The sequence below is a fragment of the Mauremys mutica genome, chromosome 10 (assembly GCF_020497125.1).
Source record: "Mauremys mutica isolate MM-2020 ecotype Southern chromosome 10, ASM2049712v1, whole genome shotgun sequence".
NCBI lineage: Eukaryota > Metazoa > Chordata > Testudines > Geoemydidae > Mauremys > Mauremys mutica.
In genome coordinates this window covers 12,517,915-12,538,995 of record NC_059081.1, presented here as the reverse complement: position 1 = coordinate 12,538,995, position 21,081 = coordinate 12,517,915, and the positions used below count along the sequence as shown (strand labels likewise).

The window sequence follows — 21,081 nt, the reverse complement described above, 5'->3', positions numbered from 1 at the left end:
TTTGTTCAACTGAAATTAATATTTTTTTAACTTTTCAAATCACCAAAAATTTCAAATCATTTTGTTGTTTGGTCAACCAAAAACTTTGGTTTTGGTTTTTATGGGGTTTTTTTTGTTGTTTTTTTTTTAATTGCTAGAGAGCTAAAAAGTCTGTTTTTCACAGAGCTCTAATCTCTACAGCCTTTTCCCACTGGAACAACTAGAGGAATCTAAGCCACAGGTTTCACTCAGTAATTTTCTTTTAAGTAATTATTTTTTTCTAAAGACTGAATAATTTCTGGATTTATTTTCCCATGCAGTGTATATATATATATCAATAAGTGTTGTTAAACTAAAAATGTAGGAAAGTGGATAGATCTTCTTAATGGGAGAGTATCTATCACCTGGCTAGTTTGGGTCAAGGTTTATTTATAATAATTCATTGTAGTCTGTACCTTTCATCCTTGGAGAATCCTTCTTATGAAGGTTTGACTTAATAGAAAATATATTGTTTTTTAAATACCCAGTGATTTATACACAGCTTGTTTTTCTTTATCTAGTTTTTATAATCCACATTTATCCCATGTTTCGCTCCATTTAAATTGATGGAATGATATGTGGAACATAACTGGTCTTGTATTTCAGGGCAAAATTATTATAGAACTCACAAATCCGATCAGATTTGGGCATATCAAATTTAATTTCCATCTTTTCATCCCACTTTAGGTATTGGAAGTAGCCACCAACCAATTAGCAGCTCAGCTACAGAAACAAGGACTTCTGATTTACATACTTCCAGTTCCTATATTTCAATGACATCCGTCAGAGGTGAAAAGAGGACATTAAGGTCTCTAACCTACAGCAGCACCTTGCCTGATGTGGCAGACAGCTCCACTTCTTACTTAGAAAATACCAAGTCTTCAGATTTACCCCAGCCCTCGTCTCCTGTAGGACAGGCTGGAAGAGGTAATATGTCATCAAGTGACTTCACTGAGCCTTCCACAGAGTCTTTGTTTACACATTCTTCCAAGATCCCAAGTTCTTCGTCTTCCCCAAATGATCTTGCAGGTGGGTTTTGTGATTCCCAGCTGGTTATTGCACAGTACTAAAAAAATAATGATAAAAAGAGCCCTTCACTACTCCCAGAAAACTCAGTTGACCCGTTTTTAAGGAATCAGATGCTCTTTAGTAAGTCAAGCCCAGGAAAGGCCATAGAGTCAGAGTTTAAGGCCACAGGAACCACTAGATCAGGGGTCTCAAACTCAAATGACCCCGAGGGCCGCATGAGGACTAGTGCATTGGCCCGAGGGCCGCATCACTGACACGCCCCCTTGCTGCCCCTGGCCCCACCCCCAATCCACCCCTTCCATGAGGCCACGCCCCTGCCCTGTCTCTTCTCCACCTCCTCCCCTAAGCGCGCGCAGTTTTAATAAATATATACACTCAGTAATGCACCTCACTCAAAAGACAAAACACGCACTTAGATTTACTGCCTAAGGCTCTGGGAGGGAGTTTGGGTGGGGGAGGGGGTCTGGATGCAGGCTCTGTGCTCGATGCAGGCTCCAGGCTGCGGCAGGGGGTGGGGGTGCAGGCTTTGGGACGGAGTTTGGGGATAGGAGGGCTGTGGGGCTGAGAGCGAGGGGTACATGATGCAGGAGGGGGCTCAGGGCTAGGGAAGAGGGTTGGGCTGTGGGGTGAGGGCTGTGGATGAGGGGTTCATGATGCGAGGGGGCTCAGGGCTAGGGAAGAGGGTTGGGCTGTGGGGTGAGGGCTGTGGATGAGGGGTTCATGATGCGAGGGGGCTCAGGACTAGGGAAGAGGTTTGGAGTGTGGGGTGAGGGCTGTGGATGAGGGGTTCATGATGCGAGGGGGCTCAGGGCTAGGGAAGAGGGTTGGGCTGTGGGGTGAGGGCTGTGGATGAGGGGTTCATGATGCGAGGGGGCTCAGGGCTAGGGAAGAGGTTTGGAGTGTGGGGTGAGGGCTGTGGATGAGGGGTTCATGATGTGGGGGCGCTCAGGGCTGGGGCAGAGGATTAGGGTGCGGGGGGATGAGGGGTTCATGATGTGGGGGCGCTCAGGGCTGGGGCAGAGGATTAGGGTGTGGGGGGATGAGGGCTCTGGCTGGGGCTGAGGATTAGGGTGCAGGGGGATGAGGGGTTCATGATGTGGGGGTGCTCAGGGCTGGGGCTGAGGATTAGGGTGCGGGGGGAATGAGGGCTCTGGCTGGGGCTGAGGGTTTGGGGTTGGAGAGGCTCAGGGTAAGGGAAGCCTGCCTTGCCAGTACTGGCGGAGGGCAGGCACTAGGACCCTGCACCCTAATCCTCAGCCCCAGCCAGAGCCCTCATCCCCCCGCACCCTAATCCTCTGCCCCAGCCCTGAGCGCCCCCACATCATGAACCCCTCATCCCCCCGCACCCTAATCCTCTGCCCCAGCCAGAGCCCTCATCCCCCCGCACCCTAATCCTCTGCCCCAGCCCTGAGCGCTTCCCTTCCCCCCCCCAGCCCGGCCCCGGCGGGTCCCGCTTCCCTTCCCCCGGCCCCGGCCCCGGCCCCGGCGGGTCCCGCCCCCCCCCTTACCCGAGCGCGTCTCCGGCGGTCCCGCTCAGAGCCGCGTGGTGAGGGGGCGGGGCTGTGAGCTCCACGCCGAGCGCAGCGCTCAGCCCAGAGCTCCCAGCCCCGCCCCCTCCCCACGCGGCTCGGATCGGGGCGGGGCTCAGGGGCTCAGCCGGAGACTCGGCGCTCTATGCGCCGAGGCTCCAGGAGAGGGGCGGAGGCGGGAGCCTCCGCTTTTCTCTTGGGGGCCCCTGCGGAGCTCCCCTGGGGAGCTCCGCGGGCCGCAGGGAAGAGCTCCGCGGGCCGCATGCGGCCCGCGGGCCGCATGTTTGAGACCCCTGCACTAGATCATCAAGTCTGACCTCCTGTATATCACAGGCCAGCAACAGCACCAAGCATCCGCCCACTTAACCTGATGACAGAAATGAGACCACAGTATTACAGCCCACAGGATACTAGACTGTCACGTGCCACAGGCAGAGGATTGGAGGAACTGAGGTGCACAGGTCCTTATATTGCCTCTGTTACCTTAGTATGTGAGCACCTAACAATCTTTAATGTATTTTTCATCACAATAGCCCTGTGAGTCAGGGAAGTCCTGTTATCCCCATTTTACAGACGGGAAATGGAGGCACAAAGAGCTTGGTTAAAGGTCACACAGGGAAGTTTGTAGCGGAGCTGGGACTTGACCTCAGGCGTCCCAAGTCCCAAGCTAGCACTCTACCAGCCTTCCCTTCTAGCACGCATCTTAATATTCTAATCGCTTAAAAAAAAGGCATTTTTTTTCTCTAGAATGACACCATTTTTTCTCTGCCAGATTTTGCCCCCATAGCTCACATCCATAGTGCCAGGCCCTGCAAGTAGTCCCATTATGCTGAATGGGACTGCTTGCAGAGGAAAGTTTTACTCAGTGTGAGTAAGGGGGAAGGTTCAGGCCCTTAGTGACTCCTGACCAACCAGCGGGATTGAAGCAGGCAGGCAATCTTGATAGTTTACATTTAAACTGCACTTGTGGACTGTACTTTTAAATATTTCTGTAGGTGTTGAATTTCAATCAACTTCAGTGCTCCAACTTTGCTTTAGTAACACCCTTTATGGCTTTTTGAGCCCACTTTTTACAGAGATGTTAACATGTCTAACGGTTCCTGATTATAAAGGCTAAAATTCCCGTACCAAGATCTGCACAGCATAGGAGGAGGGGAAATTTCCATGGAGCAAAGTTACATCTCCCTCATTCTCCTGTGCATGTGCACTGGCCCAGGCCCAGCAGCATAACTTAGAGCAGTTTGGGGGTTGCTCTAGTGTATACCATCTGGCTAGCTCCTTATGGAATCATAACTCTACTGAGAATTGGTGTAGTGAGGGTATGCCTTGCCCCCTTGCTAGCCCCAGACTGCATCCAATACTCCACCTTCCAGGTTGTTTGTGAGAGGCAGTTGGTGCAGAAACCAGCTGAGACCTTCCCTTCAGCAAGGGAATTTTCTACTGGCCATTTAGGTCAAGTTCCATTATTCTCTATCACTTTTCTCCTCTGCATCAGCCACCGGAATCTAAGCCACAAGTTTAACTCAATGGTTTTCTTTTAAGTTACCATTTTCCAAAGACTGAACAATTTCCTTATCTATCTATCTATCTATCTATCTATCTATCTATCTATCTATCTATCTATCTATCTATCTATCTATCTATCTATCTATCATCAGTTTATAAGTGTTGTTAAGGTAACAACATGGGAAAGTGGACCACATCTTCTTGGTGTAGGAGACTGCCCACTACCTGACTAGATTGGGTCACACTTTGATGATAATGATTTGTAAACATTATTCAAAAGCTCTGATACTCATTTTGTCTATACCCTTCATCCTCCGAGAGTTCTGTTTATAAAAGTTTCTATCAATAGAAAAGATTTTGTTATTTTAAATACACAATGATCTATACACAACTATTTTTCTTGATCTATTCTTTATAAACCAAATTCATCCCGTGTGTAGCTCAATTTTAGTTAATGGAGTTACACACTGGATTTATTAGGTCCTGAATTTCAAGCAAAATTATTATAGAATTCACAAATCCATTCTGAGTTAATGTAATTTCCACCTTTGGATATCGTAGCTGCCATTGGACATAGTTATCAGTACCTTAGCAGCTCAAATACAGGAAAAAGAATGTCCAGTCCTTGTACTGACATTATTTCTATAGTTTTAAAATTTTTGTAAGTGCTAGTAGCATGCAATGCGAAGCAGTGTAACTGGAGGGTGAAGTTAAGCATGCAGCTTGTTAGTCCCATAGTTATTTTTTTGGTGGCACTATTCATGGCTCTAATATTCTTTTATCAAATAATAATTTCAGGTGTTACTGAATATGAAGTGTACACGTCTTTCCAAAGCAGCATTTTCTCCAGACTGAAAATTAACCTTGTTTCAATATTCATACATGCACTGTATTCATCTGTGTTCTGTTTGAAGAAAACTCATTCATGTGTTTGGATTTATTCATATGAAATTATAATTTTTCTTTATCATATTTTAGCCATGGAAAGTAGCCACCAACCAATTAACATCTCAGCTACAGAGAAAAGGACTTCTGATTTGCATACCACCAGTACTTACATTTCAACAGCATTCACCAGAAGTGGAGAAAAGATGTTCAGGTCCCTAACAAACAGCAGCACGTCACCTGATGCAACAGAAAGCTCTACTTCTAACTTAGGAAATACCGAGTCTTCAGATTTACCCTGGCCCTCATCGCCTGTAGCAGAGACTGGAGGAAGTAATATCTCATCAAGTGACTTCACTAAGCCTTCGACCGAGCCTTTGCTTACATATTCTCCCAAGATCCCATCTCCTTCGTCTTCATCAAATGATCTCGCTGGTGAGTTTTGCAATTCCCAGCTGGTTATCGAACCATTTAAAAAACAATAAGAAAGAACCTCCCATCCCCCAAAACTAAGTCAATCCTTTTCATTAAAGAATCAGTTGCTCTTTAACTCAGACTCATACCTATGAAAGGTCCTTATATGGCCTCTAATAATATTGTGTCTGAGCGCCTAACAATCTGTAATGTATTTATCCTCCCAACACCTTGGTGAGGTAGGTGAGTGCTGTTATCCCCGTTTGACTGATGGGGAACTGAGGCAGAGAAAAACCAAGTGACATGTCCAAGGTCAGACAGGAAGATCAGAGAACTAAATATGAGGCTCCCAAGTCCCAAGCTAGCACCCTAACCCTGGACCAACCTTCTCTTCTAGCACTGCTCTAAATATTTTAATAGTCATCCATTTTTTCCCTCCACAATGGTACAGTTAATCTCGGCCAGATTCTGACACAATTGCTCATGTTCAGCAGTGCCATATCCTGCAAGTACTCCCATTATGCTAAATGGGAGTACATGTATTGTAAGATATTAGTGTGACTAAGAGAGGAGATTCAGGCCGTTAGGGTATGGCTACATTGCCATTAAAAACCTGCGGCTGGCCAGTGCCGGCTGACTCAGGCTTGCAGGATTTGGGCTAAGGAGCTGTTTAATTGCAGTGTAAACATTCGGGCTTGGGCTGGAGCCCAGGCTTGCAGACGCTGCAAGGTGGGAGGGTCCCAGACCTTTGCTGCATCCTGAGCCCAAACATCTACACTGCAATTAAACAGCCGCTTACACTAACTCCTGTGAGCCTGAGTCAGCTGGTATGGGCCAGCCACAGGTGTCTAACTGCAGTGTAGACATACCTTTAGTGATTCTTTACCAACTAGCTGGACTGTAGCGGCATACCATCTGGACTGCTTAGATTTAAACTGTACCTGAGACTGTACCTCTATTTCTATAGGTGTTGAATTCGAATGCCTATCTTCACTGAATTTAATTTGTTTTAGTAACCCCTTTTATGGCTTTCAGAGCCTGCATTTTACAAAGAGATGCCCAAACTTCTGAAGATTTCTGAATATAAAGGCTCAGATTCCTGTGCAGAGGTCTGCTTAGTGCAAGAGGAAGGGAACTACCAGGGATCAAGTTACACTTCCCTGATTCTCATGGTGCATTTGCACTGGCCCCGGCCCACGGGCATAAGTTAGATGAGCTTAGGAGCTGCTCTAACTTACACCAGCTGGGTATATCCCTATGGGACCACAAGTCTACAAAGAATTGGTATAGTGCAGGCATGCTCTGCCCTTTTCCCTCATATGTCCCAGCATGCCTCCAGTATTCCACCTTTCAGGCTGGTGTGATGGGCAGTTGGTGTAGAAGCCAGTTATGCCACCTAATGGCTCCCTGGGCAAATGGAATTTTCTGCTGGCCATTGTGGGCCAGGATCCAACATTCTGTGCTACCCTTCTCCTCTGGAACAACTCAAGGAATCTAAGCTGTAGGTTTTAATGAATGATTATCTTTTAAATAATTATAACATTCTAAAGAGTGAATAATTTCCAGATTTGTTTTCAGATGCGCGCGTGTGTGTGTGTGTGTGTGTGTGTGTGTGTGTAAAGAACTATTGTTGTTCTGCTCAAGATGTGCATATAAAAACTTTAATTTTCAGATTTTAATTCCTTTTCAGGAGTTGGAAGTAGCCATCAATCGGTTACAATTTCAGATAGAGAAAAAGAGATTTCCAGTTCTCCTACTCATAGTACGTACGTGTCAACAACATTCACCAGAGGTGGGGAGAGGACATCCCAATCTCAAACTTACAGCAGCACATCGACTGCGGCAACAGAAATCTCCACTCATAATATAGACACGGCCGAGTCTTCAGATTCAACCCAGTTCTTATCTTCTGTATCACAGGCTGGAGGTTTCAATATCTCATCAAGTGATGCCGATTTCATGGAGCCTTCCACCGAGCCTTTGCTTACTGATTCTTCCAAGAGCTCAACGTTGTCTTTACCAAATGATACACCCTGTGAGTTTTCTGAACTCAAAAATCTCATTTTGATAAGAAAAACATTCTCTCCCACTCCTCCCCAATGTGGGTTATGCATACTGTTATCGCTAACAAATTCAAAGCCACTGCAGTTGCCAGGCACACTATTTGTAAGCAGTAATGATTCTCTTCAATGAGATCACCTACACAGCATTTGGTATTTAACAGTGACCTAACGGCGTAGGAAAGTGGACCACATCTTCTTAGTGTAGGAGACTGTTCACTTCCTGACTCGTCCAGGTCATACAAGTAATTCTAATGCATCATTCCAACTCTACTGACACACATTGTGTCAATATCTTTCATCCTTAGAAAGTCCCGCTTATAAAGGTTTCCATCAATAGAAATTATATTGTTTTTTTAAATACTCAGTGATTCATTTGTAAAAAGTGTTTATAAATCAAATTAATCCCATGCATAGCTCCATTTAAGTTGCTGGAGTTATTTGGCCCTGTATTTCAGGGTAAAATTATTATAGAACTCACAATTTCATTCTCATTTGTGCATATAAAATTTAATTTCCACCTTTTAATCCCATTACAGCCGTTGGAAGTAGCCATCAGTCTCTTAGCAGCTCAAAAACAGAAAAAAGAATTTCCAGTCCTTATACTGACAGTATGTACAGTTCAGCTACGTTAACCGGAGGTGGAGAAAGGATGTCACAATCTCTGACAAATAGCACATCTACCCATACAACAGAAAGCTCCACTTCAGATACAGAAATTGCCAATTCCTCAGAATTAATTCACTCATCTTCAATGGCACAGACTAGAGGGACGAGTATCTCAGCAAATGATATGGGTTTCACTGGGTCTTCAACTGAGACTTTCTTTATACGTTCTTCCAAGATACCAACTTACTCTTCTTTCCAAAATGATCCTTCAAGTAAGTGTTTTGTTTGAGAATGCCAGTCTTTTATATACAAAATCTCACCAGTGCATTAAATACTTTCCATGTGTGCAGACAGATGGTAGTCCCATATACCCAAGTGCTATCTAAAGTAACCGAATCAAAGCCAAGCTCACGCGTTTTGGGGAATCTTTCCAAAGGGGTAAACATCCAGCTAGCTAGGATTATTAACATTGAAACTGTGATTCTTGACTGGCTAGTATTAGTAGAAATCTGATAGATATGCTATTCTTTCGCATTCTACCTTATTTTTTATGGGTGGTATTTTCAAAAGTGCTCCTTGTTGGCCTAACTCAGTTCCCAATGAAGCCAATGGGAGCTTTCAGTAGGAGCAGAGTTAGGCCAATTCAGAAGGACTTTTGAAAATCCCATCCTATATTTCTAAGGACATTACAGTGAATTTGGCAAACACTGAAATTCACTACACACACACTCTTTCAACGATTAACTGTAAAATAAATGTTAATATTCTATGTCATCCACGGCTAAGTTTTCAAAGAGACGTGTTGTACTTTTGAGGGTTCCTGATTATAAAGTCTTTGATCAATGAATTTTTATAAGACATTATTTTATTTTATACACACTAACATAGAACATGTCCTTGAAAGTAATTTCTTCCTATGGAGGCATGAGAATTTTTCTGTGCAAAAACAGATTAAAAAAAGACTGGTTTTACTTAATTTGGAATGGAGGAAGAGAGTTAGAGGATAAGGTCATTCTGAATGGTATAGAGGACAAATGGACTTTGCTATTTACCCTTTCACAAAGTACAAGAAGAGGACACAGTACTCAATCACGTGAAAAGGCAACACATTGAAAAGAGATAAAAATACTTATTAGTGAACCTACATTTCCTGTGTGGGACTCAATGCTGCAAGAGTTTGAGGTTAACATTTCAGAAGGTGTTAAAAATTCCATTATAGTCATAAGTACCGGTACATAGTTACATTTGCAAAAACATTGCACTCAAGCTAGTTTTCACTGGCAAATAACCTCCTTACAAACTGATCGACTGGCTGGACCAATACACAGACTAGTACATTTTATGTATCAGACATATAATTTCAGTAAAATGCCAAAATATTTTGAGATATATTATTGTCATGTTGCTTTTTTTCTTCTATTCCAGGCATTGCAAGTAGCCATCAACCAGTTAGCAGCATCGACACCGAGAAAAGAACCTCTGTTTCTCGCACTGACAGCATGTACATTCAAACCACATTCAGTAGAGGCGGTGACAGGACATTACTATCTATATCAAATAACAGCACCTCTGCCGAATCATCAGAAAGTTCCACTTTTTATGCAGAAATTTCCAACTCTTCAGATTTAGCACAATCCTCATCTTTTATGGCTCAGAGCAGAGGAAGTAACGTGTCATCAACTGATGGGGATTTAATTGCTCCATCTACGGAGCCTTTGCTTGTACATTCTTCCAAAATGCCAACTTACTCTTCTACAGTCAATCTACAAAATGCAACTCTGTTTTTCACTGGCACTGAATCGTCACCAACTGGTAGCTCATCATTATCTTCATCGGTATTTCCATCCTCTTCCTCGGTGTCATCATTACATCACTTGCTTTCATCAACGCCATCGCCACCTCATTCATTTGCATCATCAGAGTCATCTCTACCATCCTCTTCATCAGTGATACCATCGTCATCACCACCACCATCTTTGTCATCATCTTTATCCACCTCCTCATCAGTTGCATCATTTCCTGTATTAACATCCTTGTTACCTTCATTTTCTTCAGCATCTTCACCATCACAGGCTGGTGACAGTTTTCAAACCAGCAGGTCCAGGGTTACATCAGGAGGGACAGACAGAATGGAGCCATCGACTGCTGTGTTCTCTGGGAGTACACCCAGACAGTACAGCAATCACAGCAGACCACACCAGTTGAAAGAGAGCACTAGTGTCAAAACCACAGGACCACTTCCTCTTCAGACTGAATCTATGGAACAGCTCAGCAGTCACTCTTCATCCACATCAGCTTCCGCACTTGTAACAGAGAGCTCCACAGGAGGAACCTTCACTTCCAGTGGGGACCATTTTGAAAAGACCTCTTTGCTTCTAACAACAGCTTCTCCAAGTCTGAGCAAGGATACCCAACACACTGAGATGGCAAAAGCATCGACCAGTATCTTGCCAAATATGACAAGTCAAAGGGATGTGTTCCCTGCAGTGGAATTAAAAACAGAGAAAACAGTTACACTGTCAACAGCCATGATTTTTGGGCCACAGCGTTCTGTGCCAACTACAGATCATTCTATTACTACGAAAACTCGCAGAGTTCAAACTGCTGCTACCACGACACTGGCCTACATAACTGGAGTAACTACAAAATCAATGGAAACTAGCACTGCAACTAGCATTAAAATCACCGAAGAAAATATCCCAGCTACACATCCTTCCAAAACATCTTCCCCGAGCAAAACCACTGCAGGGTTTTCCACCACTTCGGCAGCAGCTACCAAACCAACTACTGTTGCTCTGTTCAGTCGCACAAGGGCATTAGTAACTACTTCTCATACAACAGGTAAAACAGCTAAAAGGTTGCCCAGAAACACTAGGTATGTAGAATGAAGAGAACATCAGACATAGCTTATATAACAGCCTTTGAGGATATGAGTTAGTCTTAATTCTAGGTATTTTTAAGCATTTGAAACAAAAGGAGAGAGTTTAATAGATTCCCCAGTTGAAAAATGTAGAAAATTTTGGTGGAAATTTTACCAAAAGCTAATTAAAATTCAAAAACTGTCGACCAGCTCTCCTTGTACATTTCAAATTAACAATTTCTTTATTTCTCATTAAAAATAGATACATATAAATATATGTCTTGTTCATGAGGAAAGACAGTTGGCCAGCATTAGTATTTGCATTGGAGTTTGTCCTGTTATTACAACCTATGATCATTTTCTCTCTGTATATATAATCTCCCTCAAAAGGGCCTGTCAAAAGAACAAAAGAATGGCTGTCCTGGGTTAGACCAATGATCTGTCTAGCCCAACATCCTGTCTTTTGACAGTGGCTGGTGCCTGATGCTTCAGAGGGAATGAACAGAACAGGGCAGTTATTGAGTGATCCATCTACTGTCATCCTGTCCCAGCTTCTGGCAGTCAGAGGCTTAGAGACAACCTGAGCACATGGTTGTGTCCCTGACCATCTTGGCTAATACCCATTGATGGACCTATCCTACATGAGTTCTTTTTTGAGCCCAGTTATACTTTTGGCCTTCACAACATCCCCTGGCACTGAGTTCCACAAATTAACTATGTGTTGTGTGAACAAGGACTTACTTATGTTAGTTTTAACTTTGGTGCTTATTAATTTCTTCGGCTGAGCCTTGGTTCTTGTGTCATGTGAAGGAATAAATAACACTTCCCTATTCACTTCCTACACACCATTCATGATTTTATAAACCTCTATCATATCCCCACCTCAGTTGTCTCTTTTCTAAGATGGACACTCCCAGTGTTTGTAATCTCTCCTCATATGGAAGTTGTTCCATACTCCTAATCATTTTTGTTGCCCTTCTCTGTACTTTTTCCAGTTCTAATATATCTTTTTTGAGAGAGGGCAACCAGAACTTCACACAGTATTCAAGGTGTGGGCGTACCCTGGATTTATATAGTGACATTACTGACTTCTTATCTATCCCTTTCCTAATGGTTCCTAACATTCTGTTAGTTTTTTTGGCTGCTGCTGCACGCTGCACAGACGTTTTCAGAGAACTATACACAATGACTCCAAGATCTCTTTCTTGAGTGGTAACAGCTCCTTTAGACCCCCTCATTTTGTGTGTATAGTTAATATTATGTTTTCTAATGTGCATTATTTTGCTTTTGTCACTTCTCTTGTTAGCGAAAGTCTAGGCCACATTCTGTATCCTTGCTGAATCTATTGCCGCAGTCGTCATTATATTTTATATTTTGAAGAAGAGTAGGGAAAAGCGTTAAGCACAAGTTCCAGTTTTGCCTTATGTTGTCGCCAGTTATATGTTAAGAACATGGAACTATATTGATATTAGAAGCAGAAACTTTGGCAGAAACTCCACTTCATAATTTGGCAGAAGCAGGCATCTTCACACTTGGCTAAGGGAAAACTCTTTCTAGGAGTGAACTGGAATGGTGACTCATGTACTTATCCTTAAGGGACTAAGGGGATTGAGGAAAGGTAGCTGTGGCTAGGTCATCAGCACGCTGGGAGGAGTGCGTGAAGGACTTTATATAACAAAAACCCAAGGGCGTCAGTTAGTCTAGTCTCCTTATCTTCTCAATTAAATATATGCAGTAAAGTTTTTATCAAAATGGAAATATAATCCATAGTTAAAGCCCCTGGGGCTGAAAACACTTGCTACACAGAGTAGTGTTTACTGACTTCAGTCATCCTTTTAACATCAGTAGGACTACATAAAATAGAAAGCATTACAGCCAGTAATAAGTGTTTACAGGACTGGACTCTGTGACTGAATATTTTTATTACAGATTGTATTTAAGTATATAAGCATTATATTGGGAATAGTGACATGGGTTAATGCATTTTACTTGAGAATGTAATTTAATGTAACCTCTTTTTATTGAGTGATTCATGTTTTGTTACTTTATTCTTTTTTTAAAAGTCAGGTTTTGACATTTACTGTAAAGAGGAAATCCTTTCGGTGACCGGGACTTAACACTTTGTACTATGGATTTAATAATGCTCTGTATTTTGTAATGCCTTCCGAACTGCTTGAGAAATGTTAAGGAATTAATAGCCCAATTCTGCTTGCCTTTCTCATGCAAGCCGTCCCATTGATTTCAGTGAGAATACACACAGGAATATGAGTTGCGGGGTAGAGTCCCATGCGTATCTCATCACTGTTAGAGCTGGTCGAATTTTTTTGAATGTCAAGATTTTAACAGTATTCCAAATCTTGACATTAAAAAAAAAAAGAGAGAAAATTTCCATGTTTTCACAATTTCTTCCCCTCATGTTTCAAAATTTTGACAAATTCATATTTTAAAAAATAAGGTATAAATACTTAAGTGTCCATGCAATTCCACACCCCCTTCCTTCCTCTTCCCTTCCTTCCTTTTTATTAATCAGTTTCCTCCCCATATTACAACAGGAAAACTGAAATACAGAGAAGTACCTTTTGGCTACTTACTTTCTGGGTGCCCTACTTGAGACCCCTTAGCCCTGCTTTTCAGAGGTGCCGAACACCCATAACTCTGGTCAGGTGAAGTCACCAGGGTGAGCGCTCAGCAACTCTGAAAAATCAGTTTGCCTCAGGCTGGACACCGAAAATCAGTGGCCATTTTTGAAATGTTTGGCCTCCGTGACCTGTCTGAGGCCACACAGTAAGTTTGCAGCAGAGCCAGCAACAGCACACGGGAGTTCCTGAATCCTGTGTTTTAACCATAAAACCATCCTTCCAGCCTTTATGAATTACACTGTTCAGTAATAACCACAAAACAAATCTGAGTGACATGTGCCACCTAGCTTGTCTTGTAATCCGGTGTAATCAACAAACAAGCCAACCCTTCTGGCTACGTTCTGCACTTGGACATGTGCATAATTTATATTCCTGCTAATCAGAATAACACATGTGTCATGATGAGCATTTCCAGACATGGCAGAAAAGGGGGTGTTCTTTTTAAAAGGGGTGAGAATCCAATGCTTTTTCCCATAAGAATTTGGATGCTCAGTTGTACGGCATGCTAAGCACCTGAAAATAGACAAAACTACAGTCAAGCCAGGAATTAATCCCCCAAATGTCTTATTTCACAGTCAATGTCTGCTCCACAAACCCTTGTCTGCATGATGGAAAATGCGTTATTAATGGTGTTACGGGCAAATATCAGTGCAAGTGTTCACCAGCCTGGCAAGGAGAAGACTGCAGTGAAGGTAAAGGACAGTATTGCAGCCAATGGCTCCTCCGTCTTATACTGGTGACAATTCAAGCAACATCAAATAAATCAATCTGCATTGCCTGAATGATAGCAGTTTGTAGAAACAGGACATGACCCCAGTGGCTAGATCACCAGTGTGGAACTCAGAAGACCTGGGTTCTGTTTCGGGTTCTGCCACTAGCCTGTTGAGTGACCCTGGGCAAATTCCTTCACCTTCACTGTCACCTTCACTTTGAAATCTACTGATTAAAAAGTGATTGATAAGAGCTAGGCATTATTATTCACAGGGGCTGAAGCAAAGTCAGTAAAACTACTGAATGAGCATGGGAAAGCTGTTTGCATTTATTCACTCAACTCCAGCAGGATAATCAAGAACAGGATAAATAATACTAAGTGGTAATGATGCAGTGAGTCATACAGCAATACATAGAGGGTCTTCTAGTTCTACTGCCAACGATTCCTTGTAATTCTGTGATTCTACCAGCTGTTGTGTTTTCTCTCTTGTTTCAGACGTGGATGAATGTCTTTCTAATCCATGCCCAGATTTCACCACATGTAATAATACTCAGGGCTCCTATGACTGCAAATGTCCTCTTGGATACTGGCTAGAAAAAGGAAAATGCAATTTAGGTAAGAGAATTGCACTAAAAAAAAAGAAAAGAAAGAAATACACGGTTAAAAATACAAATCTAAGACAGAAATCAGACAAATCCTTTCCTTTAAAATTCAGCTACCAATGGTTGGTTTGCATTAGCATAATTGCCTTTTATTGTCTCTATATATGTAGTCTACTGTATTTTGTGGTGAAATGTCCTTGGGATTTAGTAATATTTAAAGATTTCCTCCACTTTCATAAAGCTATAGAAACAGCATGTTTCAAATAATGGTTACGGGTTTATTTGTATTTTAAGGACAGAAAATCCAGGGTGTTTTAATGAATTCTAACAATCCAAAAGATTTCCACAAAATACTTAGATCCCACTCCTACAAAGACTTAGGCGCATGTTAGTAGGGCCATTGTGTAACTTGACTCCAGTAGGACTAATCATGTGCATAAAGTTAAGCAACTGTGTAAGTCTTTGTAGGAACAAGGCCTTATTTTGTAGCTTTCGTTTAGCATACAGCACAATTATTCAATACCCAAGTTCCATCACCTCTATATGCAAGACGACTCTGAATTTCAGGCTTTTCTCATGACCCATTCTAGAAGTGACTTTGTTTTACAAGATTTTCCTGTGAGCCACGATCTGAAAACATTACAAATGTGAAAATAGTGCTATTGAATCATGTCTGAGGTATTAATGAAGGGCATTTTTAAGATGGACTGCTAGGATAGCAAATGATTTGATTTGATTTTGGACTAAGAAAAGGGCAGATTATATAAACACTGTGAATCTAATTCTCCTTTTATTATGCCAGTGTAAATCAGGAGTCAGAGAAGTCAATGAGGTTTCTCTGGTACAAAACTTGCCATGAGAGGAGCACCTGGCCTCTGTGTGTAGCCTGAAGGCATGGGAAAGGATTGGAGGCTTTCTAATGTTATCAGCAACTGTATTTGTCTTTTGGATGAGATAGAAAGCTGAACTGTGATTTAAAGTGAAACTGCCGTTTTCACTGACAATCTCATGACATTTAATAGAAGATTTAGGGATAGAATCCCTGCTATTCTGACCAAATTCCAACTTCGGTTATTAGCTTCTGACCCCAGGCTTGTATAAATCTAGGTAGGCAAGAGTGCTTTTAACGCTAAACTGTACCTCATCACGCATTTCAGTCCCAAAGTTCCCTAAATCCCACACAAATTTGACATCTCTTCTCTTGTATTGTTGAAAATTAAATATTGCCAACCCCAAGCCTTCAAAACTCATGAGTCAGGCGCCCCCAAAATCAATACATTAGCTTAAAAATCACAAGATTTTTAAAAAAAATAGATTTTGAATGATTTTTATTTGCCTTCTAGTTTTTGAGTCTTGAGGTTTGTAGTGGGATGATCCGAGGACCAGCTGTCCTAGTGGTCAGGTCATGGTCTTATGGTTTCTGCCAGCCTAGTCAACCCAGAGGGGCCCTGGCTGCAGCCTCAATCACTTGTGTGTGCTCAGATTGCTTTCACAGAGGTTCTGTCACTACAGAGGAGTGGGGGAGTGGGGAAGGTAGGGTGATCTTGGCCTACGCATTCCATTGGTCCTGACCCAGGACCCTAGGGGCTTATCAAAGCATTTGGCCCAGCTATTGAGCTACCCAAATGATATTTTCCCCTGGGCCACTTCCTACCAGTCTGGAGCTATTCCGGTTGGAGCATGGTCGCTGGCTTCAGAGACACTCCTCAGGCTCGTAGTGTCCTGTTGAAGCAAATCTCCTTTAGCGCTTTCAGCTCCCCAAAAGTGTGTGGGGGGGACCAAAATCCCTGCTTCTAGAGCAGCCTTCACAAAGCTGTGGCCACTCCTGATACAGCTCTCAGCTTCAGTCTTGCTTCCTGGGGGAGCTTGCAAGCTCCCTCCCCACTTCCCTGAGCTACCTGTGTCTGTGCCGTGGGAACAGGCCGTGCACATAGGCAGGGCCCACCCCTTAGCTCAATATTGCTCCACTCCCAGCCCAGCTTCAGTGTGGGGCCTGAACCATCACAAGTTTACACCTGGGTCACATTTTCAAGCTTTTTCTCTACACTGACGAGGGCTAAAAAATTACCAAAAAAAAAAAAAAGCAGCTCAGGTTCTCACCTAATCACATGCCTCCAGTAGCTGAGGCTTTAAGAAAACCACCAAATATGGCGAAACATACCAGAAAATCATGAGAGTTGGCCACGCTGAAGTTATTCAAATCAGAAATAAAGACTCTTGTAACTGGGGTTACAGAAAGTTATTTACACCGGAAGAATGAATCCCACAATATTTAAAGTTTCCCGCATTAACAATGTTTTTGTGTCCGTCCTTTGGAGTCTCTGTCACCCATTGCACTCTGTATTTGGGCCATGGCAGGTTGTGTGGTGTGCTGCTCTCTCAACAACTGTATGCAATTTTGGGCACCACAACATAGGAAGGATTTGGAAAAATTAAAAAAAAACCCAGCAAGATCAAGATAGGTGATGCAAAGAATGGAAGATTAGAAATGGAACGAGCAAAATATATGCAGTATAAAAAAGAGACTTGGTGGAGGGGGGAAAGGCAGATGATCTTGGTCTATCAAGACCTTCAGAACAACCATATAAATATCCCTATAGAGACAGAGAGATTATACTGTATATAGTACAAGAATTATTGCACCCAGCACTGAAAAATAGTTACCTCTCTGGCGGAATGCAGACTGATTAACAGCAAATAGTACCACTGCGCATCAGGTTAGGACAGGAAATGAAAAAGAACAACTCTCTCTTCAATTTAAGCTACAGGCGTATTCAGTTAAATTCCAGCTCAGATAGTTATATGTAATCTAGCTAGGACACTGGGGCTGACACAATCTCTTGTGAAGAATCCCATGAGATCTATGCTTTATTAGTGGTAAACTCATTCATAGGTTTCCCATTGCTATAGCACGTGCAGTTTTCAACCAGGCTAACCCGTCTAGCTCATGGGACACGATAAGATCGCAGCGTGGGGTAACAATGCTGCATGCCTTGTAGCTAACAGGCTTTGTTTTTAATTTTAGTAAGAACATTTGTTGATCAAGTTGCACTGAAACTGAACACTACTCATGGGAATTATTCTGAACTCCATCGAATTGAAGATGAAATAACAACAATGGTAAGTGTCTTCTCTAGAACATTAACAAATGCTGCTACGTGTAGATTTCATCCAGGTCGTCATGATCTGTGCAACAAAACACAAGATACAGCAACTCTAAATCATGGGTTTATCTTTGTGCCAATGACATTTTCTGGTTCAGGCATTTGTCATTTACTATGTCATGACCATGCCAGATGCTAAGGACTTTTCCTCAAAGACTGTAAAATATGTTGTAAGCAAGACACAAGAAGTAATTCTTCTGCTCTACTTTGCACTGACTAGGCCTCAGCTGGACTATTGTGTCCAGTTCTGCATGCCACGTTTCAGGAAGGATGTGGACAAATTGGAGAAAGTCCAGAGAAGAGCAACAAAAATGATGAACGGTCTAGAAAACATGACTTATGAGGGAAGATTGAAAAAATTGGGTTTGTTTAGTGTGGAGAAAAGAAGACTGAGAGGAGATATGATAACAGTCTTCAAGTAAATCTTCCTAACTGTGAGGGTGGTTAAGCACTGGAATTAATTGCCTAGGGAGATTGTGGAATCTCCATCATTGGAAATTTTTAGGAACAGGTTAGACAAACACCTGTCAGGGATGGTCTAGATAACACTTAGTCCTGACAAGAGTGCAGGGGACTGGATTAGATGACCTCTTGAGGTTCCTTGCAGTTCTATGAGTCTGAGTCTGTTATTCCAGTGCCTCGTAACAGAATTTTTGTTTGTGTGGAAATTAAAAAATGAATCGGCTCTGTGGGGCAAGACTTGTCTTTTTGTTCTGTTTGTACAGCACCTAATTCAGTGGGGTCCTGGTCTACAACTGGAGCTCCTGGTTGCTCCCACAATACAAATAAATCATAAGAATGCTGCGTTTGCAGAAGAGTACACATTAGACAAACTGCATATAGCCGAGTAATACTGGCTGGTGTTCATGCTATTCCAGTCTAAGTTGCCCATCTCTGGGAAGGCAGAAACCGCTGTTGATTGCCCCCCGGGAGAGCCAAACTTCACCAGTGAGATATGAGACACCTCACCTCAGCTCTTCCTTCATGCCAGTGGATGGGCTTCGTTAGATGTGGAACTTGGATCGTTAGCTCCTTTTTTTCCCCCTTGGCTGAGGGACGGTTTGACCAGGCAGGAAATAAAGGTGGATGATTAGGCTGATAATTATATTAAAAGATCTGCACATTTTTTAAATCTTATTTCATCCCCCATCCCATCAATACCTCAATGGAGAGACCCTGCTTCAAGAAGGCTGAGTGAGTTAGACTAAGGCCTGGTCTACACTAAGGGCGGGGGTTGAACTAGGGTACGCAAGTTCAGCTACTCGAAAAGCGTAGCTGAACTCGAAGTACCCTAGTTCGAACTACTTACCCGTCCAGACGCCGCGGGATCGAAGTCCGCGGCTCCAAGGTCGACTCCGCCACTGCCGTTTGCAGTGGTGGAGTTCCGGAGTCGACCGGAGCGAGCGGGGAGTTCGAACTATCGCGTCTAGATTAGACGCGATAGTTTGAACTCCGAGAAGTTACACTTCTCGAACTCCGAGAAGTTACACCGCGGGTCGACGCGGTGAGTTCGACTTCTCGGAGTTCGAACTATCGCGTCTAATCTAGACATGATAGTTCGAACTCCCCGCGCGCTCCGGTCGACTCCGGAACTCCACCACTGCAAACGGCGGTGGCAGAGTCGACCTTGGAGCTGCGGACTTCGATCCCGCAGCGTCTGGACGGGTAAGTAGTTCGAACTAGGGTACTTCGAGTAGCTGAACTTGCGTACCCTAGTTCGACCCCCGCCCTTAGCGTAGACCAGGCCTAAGGCAAAGCTCATTCTGACTAGGCTGGGGCTGCCTATAGGCTTGTATTGAGTACCCTCCTCCTAGTGGTCTGTTGTTGTACTGCAGTTTCCAATGTAGGGGATATAAAGATCTTTATTGCAGGTTCGGAGGCAAACTCAGGACCAATGATCCTGGACTCCCCCAGTTTCAGCAACAAGTCTTATAAATACCAACATGGTGCTGGAACGATAACTGTGGCTCTGAGTACACTATGAGCTAGGGTTGGGGTTCCCCTGCTCGCGTACACGTACTCCAAAACTCTCAGCGAGCTAGCATGAGTATCAATAGCAGTATAGCCGTGGTAGCACTGGCAGCGGTGGCACGGCGGAGCTGTGCCACGTACGTACCCACCAGTTTCAGGCGGGGTTGTACTCGGCACAACTAAGCCGTGCCTCCACGGCTGCTACCGTGGCTATACGGCTATTGAAACTCGCGTAGCTCAATACAAGTTTGTGTACACAAGCAGGAGACTCAAACTCTTAGCTCATAGTGGAGAGGTAGCCCCGTGTATCATTCATACCAGGGATAGTTCTCTTGCCTACCATGTCTTCATTCTTACCTTCTCACAAGTTAGATCAGCTTTTTAGCAGAGCTTGGTCACAGCAGTTTGCTGTGCCTGTTTACCAAGCAAGGCGGCTTGTCTGGTGACATAGCTAAAGCAGCAGGAAGATGGACTTACAGCCTCCGCGATACTGACTAAACAGACTTAGGAGAAATCAAAATAAATGACTGAGTCTGAGACTCTTTCCTTGAGTGTGGGATTCGGGGGGAAGCGTCTTTGATGATGTGCAGCATCCAAGTGTGTCGTTCTGAATACTGCCTTATGCAGGCCTCTTTCCCCACTGCTTTGCTGGCTGGTCCTCACCCTTTGTGCTCACTGCACAGCAGGCCCAGGACAGATGCCCATTTTTATAAACCATAGGACTTTGCTAATGTCCAAAGCTGCACAATAGCGACTTCATCCTTCCCTTGTTGACAATACAAAGGCCTCTCTGTCTCATTGAAATAAGAGGCTGTTGCGAAGGTCAGAGATCCTTGTTTAATTCCTGAACAGTAATAGAATATTCCTTCTTTCCTTCAGCTGAACATGTCCCTTTCAACGTTACCTGGCTATTACAACTCAGTAGTTAAAGCTGCAAGGTAAGGAATGTAATATAATGTGTATGTTAGGGATGTATGTGTTGGGGAGGACCAACCTCCTTGATCTGAACAGACTAAAACTCTGGGGAAGTTCAGCTCTGGATCCAAAATTTGCAATTGATAATAAGATAGACACAGTGTGGCA

General features: G+C 43.3%; 1 protein-coding gene across 6 annotated transcripts in view; it reads left to right on the top strand.

The window, feature by feature from the left end:
- Positions 1-725: 725 nt before the first annotated feature.
- Positions 726-21,081, top strand: part of HEG1 (heart development protein with EGF like domains 1) — a 42,250-nt gene continuing 21,894 nt past the window's right edge. For 4 of the 6 annotated variants that reach the window (XM_045031738.1, XM_045031735.1, XM_045031739.1 and 1 more), the window contains exons 1-9: positions 726-1,047; positions 5,061-5,402; positions 7,072-7,416; positions 7,981-8,322; positions 9,476-10,891; positions 14,125-14,241; positions 14,757-14,876; positions 17,889-17,983; positions 20,878-20,936. In XM_045031738.1, the coding sequence (XP_044887673.1) occupies positions 792-1,047; positions 5,061-5,402; positions 7,072-7,416; positions 7,981-8,322; positions 9,476-10,891; positions 14,125-14,241; positions 14,757-14,876; positions 17,889-17,983; positions 20,878-20,936 (3,092 nt within the window). In that variant the 5' untranslated portion in view covers positions 726-791. The remainder of the gene's footprint in view (positions 1,048-5,060; positions 5,403-7,071; positions 7,417-7,980; positions 8,323-9,475; positions 10,892-14,124; positions 14,242-14,756; positions 14,877-17,888; positions 17,984-20,877; positions 20,937-21,081) is intronic. The other 2 variants (XM_045031736.1, XM_045031737.1) reach the window with 2 other exon arrangements.